A 6,378-nucleotide genomic window follows, 5' to 3' on the forward strand; every position below is an offset into this window, starting at 1 on the left:
GACGGATACATCTACAGGATCCCACTCCTTCCCTGCCGAGGGAGGAGCAGAAGGTTCACAGCCAGCCACTACTTGTGCAGCTACTCCCTTCTGAGCCACTTTTAAAGTACTCATAATTTTCCCCCGAGTAGATAAATGTTCACAAGCAGCACTATCTCCAGTCGCTGCCTGTTTGTATAATACTTGTCGGACTTTGTGGCATGCCTCCAACTGAAATGTACCACTCGTAGGAAAGTCTGGCACATAATCAGCAATCCATTCTAATAAAGTCACTAATCGTACTCCTGATATGTCCTGATTTTGCCTTCGTAACAAAGGTTGAAGGACATCTAGGCTTTGCCTTTGTTCTAGGGATATCTTCCCTCCCGTGGTTCCCAATTGCTCACCTTTCCTCGGTGATGGGTGCACTGCGATTCCTGTACCTGGTTCAAGGGGGCTTCGCTACCAAACAGCAGCTTCCTTTACAGTCGAACTGAAAGTCCCTGCTCAGGGCGCCGTTTGTAGCGAATGAGGCACGGACTCCCGGTAAGGTGCAATGAGAGGCATTTATTACAAACTCAGACTTGCGTTTATACTTGCTATGGTGCTTGCTCAAGCATTTGCTGATTTGTTTAGTTAGTCATTACATAAGCAATGTGTTTTGTGTTCCCACCAAAGTTACTGCCATAAATGCCTTTTTATCTATCACACACTATTCTTTTGTCCTTGGTGTTGTCATGTAGCATGTAGGCCCAGCGCTTGTTCTCACGATCGTCAACTTCTGCAGTTTCTCACAAGCCAGATCTCAACATATTGCCACATCGGGGTGTTTCTCCCTTTTGTGCACATTGATGGTTTGTATCTGCTTTGATTTGCTCTAGTAGACACGAGTTCAGTGAACATAAGAGGAACTTTACAACACACCATTTATGATTTCAGCAAAATTACCTACTAACTAATGCAAACCAGACAGTATACTAAAAAAATCCACAAGCTTATAATTCTAAGTGATCCATTCTATTTAAAACATATTTCTAAAAGCTAAATGATAGACACAAAACTTCAGTTGGGCTCATCCAGTGATCTGTGTAAAACTCATGGGTTGAGATGAAGACAGTGTAGTAGAAGGGGAAAGGGATAATGACAATGATGATGATGTAAGAATATACAAAACAAGCAATGCACAACACAATCACTCACCACCCGCTGACCGATGCCCAGCCCGTCCCTGAGCCACGGTGCCCCTGGCCAACTCCCCCCAGTTTCTAAACTGAGCATGATGTCATAAGGAATAGCTTTTTGGCCACTTTGGGGCAGCTGTCCTGGCTGTGCCCCCTCCCAGCTGGCAGGGCATGAGAAGCTGAAAAATCCTGCTCAGCAACCACCAAAACATCCATGTATTAGCAGTATTGTTTTCATTCTCAATCCAAAACACAGCACTATGCCAGCTACTAGGAAGAAAATTTACTGTATCCCAAAGAAAACCAGGATATCCCCCACAGCCACCCCCACAGCAGCCCCTGGTGCCCACGGGCCCCTCAGCAGCAGATTCAGGGGGTGCTGGGCTGCGGAGGCGGCTGCAGGCTGGGGGTGCCGTGGGTGCGCTGGTGAGCCAGCATGAGCCTCTCCTTCCAAAACCGCTTGTCGCAGACACCGCACTGGAAGGGCTTGGCCTCTGCCTGCCCCCCTGCTGGGGAAAGGCTCCCTTTCTCCTGCCGGCCACCCACTGGCAAAACCCCCGAGCCACGGTGCAGCCACAAGTGTCTCTTCAGCTGCTTCTGCTGCCTGAAGCTCTTGCCACAGTCAGTGCAGGCGAAGGGCTTCTCCCCAGTGTGGATGCGCTGGTGGATGATGAGGGTCTTCTTCTCCCTGAAGCTCTTGCCACAGTCAGTGCAGGTGAAGGGCTTCTCCCCGGTGTGGATGCGCTGGTGCGTCAGCAGATTCTGCCTCTGGACAAAGCTCTTGCCGCAGTCGGTGCAGGTGAAGGGCTTCTCCCCAGTGTGGCTGCGCTGGTGGATGGTGAGGGTCGCCTTCTCCCTGAAGCTCTTGCCACAGTCAGTGCAGGCAAAGGGCTTCTCCCCAGTGTGGGTGCGCTGGTGCGTCATGAGGCCCGACTTCTGGGTAAAGCTCTTGCCGCAGTCAGAGCAGATGAAGGGTTTCTCTCCACTGTGGATGCGCTGGTGGATGATGATGTAGTCTTTCTGCCTGAAGCTCTTGCCACAGTCGGTGCAGGTGAAGGGCTTGTCACTGGTGTGGACGCGCTGGTGAATGATGAGCTTGCTCTTCACCCTGAAGCTCTTGCCGCAGTCGGTGCAGACAAAGGGTTTCTCCCCGGTGTGGATGCGCTGGTGGATGACGAGGGTCTCCTTTTGCCTGAAGCTTTTGCCACAGTCGGTGCAGGCGAAGGGCTTCTCCCCAGTGTGGATGCGCTGGTGGATGACGAGGGTCGCCTTATCCCTGAAGCTCTTGCTACAGTCAGCGCAGGTGAAGGGCATCTCCCCAGTGTGGATGCGCTGGTGCTTCAGCAGGTTTGGCCTTAGCACAAACCGTTTGCCACAGTCAGTGCAGGCAAATGGCTTCTCGCCAGTGTGGATGCGCTGGTGATTCAGCAGGTACTGCTTCCGGACAAACCGCTTGCCACACTCAGTGCAGGTGAAAGCCTTCTCCCTGTGGATGCGCTGGTGGATAATGAGGCTCGACTTCTCTGTGAAGCTCTTGCTGCAGTCAACACAGGCAAAAGTCTTCTCACCACTGTGCACACGCTGGTGATTCAGCAGGTTCTGCTTGTAGATGTAGCTCTTGCCACAGTCAGTGCAGTGGAAGGGACGCTCACGCATGTGGCTCCGCACATGGACATCCAGCAACATCTGGTTCTTGAAGCTCTTGTTGCACTTGGGGCACCTGAGACGCCTCTTCTCTAATGGCTGGGGGTCTGGAAGGGAGGAGGGACGGGGGAGCCCCAACCCGACCCCCTGGCTCCCGCCTGGCTGGCTGCAGGCTGAGCCTGCCTGGCAGCTCGTGCCTGGGTTTGGCATCCCCGGGAGCGGGGCGGTGGGTTCTGGCAGCCCCTCAGGAACCCGCTCGGTCTCCGTCTGCATCCCAGGGCTGACGGCTGCTGGGGAGGAGAGACTGGGGTCACTGCTGGCGACAGGATGGCACATGGGAGCCCTTCCCATGGGGAGCAGCATGGGCACCCTGCCAGCCTCGCACCCTCTCAGGCACATGGATCACCCCGGGCAAGGGGACAGTGCTCCTTTAACTGCCCACCCCGCCCCGTGAGAAACCTGGTGCTCACCTGGCACAGGGGTCTGGTGCCTCTGGCACTCCCCGGGGGGCTCTGGCACACAGGGTGTCTCTTCTCGCTCCATCTTGCAGATGATCTCTGGCTTGTCGGTGGCCCAGCCTGTCCAGGGCACAGACAGAAGCCCCCTCTCCCGCACTGCCGGGACAGCAGCACCGGCCCCCGCATCCACAGCCCCAGCATCCCCCCCACCCCGCTCCTCTCTCCTGCCCCTGCCAGGCTGCGGCTTCGTCCCCACTGTCTCTGCACCTACAGTCTCCCCACAGCTCACCCTTGTCACCTTGGGCACTCTTCTGTAGACAGGATGCCTGGGAACAGCTCAAAGCTGCACCAGGGAGGTTTAGACCCATCCCATCCCACCCCATCCTCTCTTCCAGGACCGCTCTCCACAGGAGGCTGCCTGGCAGGGTCAAACCTGCAATCACCACCACTCAGGCAGCAATGGAGAGAGCTGCATTTTCCTGTTCAAGGGCTCCAGCTCAGTTAAAGAGGTGAATTCTGGCTCGACCCCAGCCCAACATCACCAGAGAGAGTCCTCACCCAGCGAGGCGACCACCTGGTAGTTCTCCAGCATCACCTCCCGGTAGAGCTGCCGCTGCCAGCCCGACAGCTTTGCCCACTCCTCGGGGGAGAAGTAGAGGGCCACGTCCTCAAACGTCACCGACATCTGCAGCAAGAAGCATGCTCGTCTCAGCACGTCACACTGTATGTTTGCTAAGCACTTCTGCTGAAATTCTGCTGCTGCCGGGCAGGGTCCCACTGGCACCAGGGCTCTGGCATCCCGAGGGCAGCACTGGGGGATCTCAGAGCATCTTTGTCAGGGAAGGGCGAGGGCAGAAGGGAGGCGGTGGCACAGCCGGGTGGCACAGCAAGGTCACCAGGGCACTTGGGACTTGCTCAGACTTGCCGCCCTGTGTGGCAGGACACCCCACCAGCTGTGCTGGGAGAGGGGAAAAGATTAGAGGCCTAAAGGCAGGTTTGCTCTGCTTGTGCTAGATTAGGGACCTATGCCAGAGCAGCTGAGATGGTGCCCTGTCTCCCCATCGCACCACAAACCACATCGCCCTCTGGGGCTGGGCACAGCACCGTGACACAAGGTCTGGCCCAGCCCGTGGTGCGGCTCAGCAGAGAGGAATGAGAGCACCCTGCACCGCACCGGGTCTCAAAGCACGTCTGTCCCACAACACTCTGCACCAACTGGACCGACAGCCTGGCTGGTCCCACGGGTGTTTTGCTGCTGCTGCACCACAGCACCAACCACGGCAATCCCAGCCCGTGGTGTCCCCAGAGCCGGGGCCGTGCCTGACCCCACCTTGCCGCAGCAGCCTGGAGCCCGGCGCGTCGCTGCTCTCGGCGGGAGATGGAGCCCGTGCAGGTATTGATCCGGGAAGAGGGAGGCGGGATGCTCCGGATTCCACAGGAGATGCCTGGCCCGTCACCAGCACAGTGAGGACAGATGGTCCCTGCCAAGCACAACAATTTCCTTAAGAAATCAGGGGCACATGTTCACTCCACTGCCCACAGCTGCCTTCCCTGCACCCCGAGCCTGCACAGCTACTGGGAAAAGGACCCACCAAAGAGCGTCACACAACAACCCTTCCAGCTCCAGGAAAAGCCGAGAAAGAGGCACGAAGAGTTTTGGAGGCTCCCGAGTGGCCGAACCTTCCTCCCCTGCCCCCCAGCGGCAGCAGGCAGATGTGCAGGGGTGTCCCGGGGCTCTGAGCAGCCGGCCCGGCCCCAGCCCAGCCCTTCCCAGCGCCGGTGCCGCCAGGGCCGGATCCAGGGGGGCCCGGGCGGGTGGGCCACGGAGCAGCGTGTCCGCGTTGCACGGGGGCCACGGGGCGAGGCGGGGAAAGGCCGGAGCGCCGGGGGGAGCCGGGCCCTAAGGGGAGTCCGGGGGGGGCCGGCAGGGCTGGGGGGCGGCCGGCGGAGGGGAGAGCACGGGAGAGGCCGTCGGGGCCGGGGTCCCCTCCCGGGGCCGCCCGGCGGGGGATGCCCGCGGCCGGGGAGCGCCGGGACCCCGCGGGGGGGCAGCGCCCATCCCCGTGCCGCGGGCCCGCCGCCCGCCGCCCCTACCTGCGCCGGGGCCGCGCCGCCAGCCCGGCACGGACAAAGGCGGCGCCGGGAGCCGCCGGCAGCGTCAGCCCGGGAGGGCCGCCCGCCGCCGCTGCAGCACGGGAGCTGGAGTCCTGCCGCTCCGCCCCGCCCCGCCCCGCTCCGCTCGGCTCGGGGGGGCGGGCACCGGGGAGCACCGCTGTGGCCTGGTGGCCCCTGGCCCTGCCCCGCAGCCCTGGCCCCGCGGGGCCCCTGGCAGGGAGTCCCGGCACCGGGGGCACCGGCACACGGCGGGACGCGCGGGGGGCAGTCGGGGCGCTGCGGCGTCGCTGGGCTGCTGGGTCGGGATCCTCAGGGGATGTGTCACCAGCAGTGACTTAGGGCCCTGCTGTCACACGGCGGTGTTGAGATCGCTGTCGTGGTTTAACCCGAGCTGGCAATACAACCAGGATAGCCGCTCGCTCACCCCCTCCCCTTCCACCTCTAATAGGGGAGAAAATCGAAAGGGAAAATCTTGGATTGAGATAAACACAGTTTAATACAATAACAAAATACTAATACACTACTAGGAAATATATATATAAAATAGAAATAAAATTTACTCAAGGCAATTTCTCACAAACACACTGAGCAACCAGGTCTACAAAACAGCACCTGGTCCCAAAGCCGATCGCAGAGAGAGAAAAGAGAGGAAAAAGGCAGAAAGGCTCATAGGCCTCTGCAAAACGGCAAAAGGCCGGACCAAACGTACCGCAGCGAACTCCTCTGGCTCTGACAAAAGAGCGAAAAAGCATGAATGGATTTGTGGTATGCACCTTCTGTAGGAAGAAATTACAAGTTCCTTCAAACAGATCAGAATCTTTTGTCCCTTTTCTGGAAACTGGAGCAGCCATTTTCCTAGGAGTTCTTCCTCTTAACTCAGTACCCATTCCTGAACAGGTGAGGCAAGAAGCCGGCTTGGCTGAGCAGGGATATTCTTCTTGAACTACGGCGTAAAAAGAAAGCACATGGTCAGTGGAAGCAAGTCAGGCGTCATGGGAGGA

General features: G+C 58.5%; 1 protein-coding gene across 3 annotated transcripts; it reads right to left on the minus strand.

The window, feature by feature from the left end:
- Positions 1-536: 536 nt before the first annotated feature.
- Positions 537-5,476, minus strand: LOC135988779 (gastrula zinc finger protein XlCGF26.1-like). 3 transcript variants are annotated; one of them, XM_065635013.1, is made up of 5 exons: positions 5,357-5,476; positions 4,593-4,743; positions 3,821-3,947; positions 3,275-3,382; positions 537-3,094 (listed from the first exon to the last, which is right to left on the minus strand). In XM_065635013.1, the coding sequence occupies exons 3-5, from the start codon at positions 3,945-3,947 to the stop codon at positions 1,530-1,532; spliced, it is 1,800 nt and encodes a 599-aa protein (XP_065491085.1). In that variant the 5' UTR covers positions 4,593-4,743; positions 5,357-5,476; the 3' UTR covers positions 537-1,529. The 3 variants fall into 3 exon arrangements, with proteins under 3 accessions (XP_065491085.1, XP_065491088.1, XP_065491078.1); XM_065635016.1 differs by having other exon boundaries at positions 537-3,091; positions 4,855-5,476; XM_065635006.1 differs by having other exon boundaries at positions 4,855-5,476.
- Positions 5,477-6,378: the final 902 nt, after the last annotated feature.

Source organism: Caloenas nicobarica, chromosome 1 (assembly GCF_036013445.1).
Source record: "Caloenas nicobarica isolate bCalNic1 chromosome 1, bCalNic1.hap1, whole genome shotgun sequence".
Taxonomy (NCBI): domain Eukaryota; kingdom Metazoa; phylum Chordata; class Aves; order Columbiformes; family Columbidae; genus Caloenas; species Caloenas nicobarica.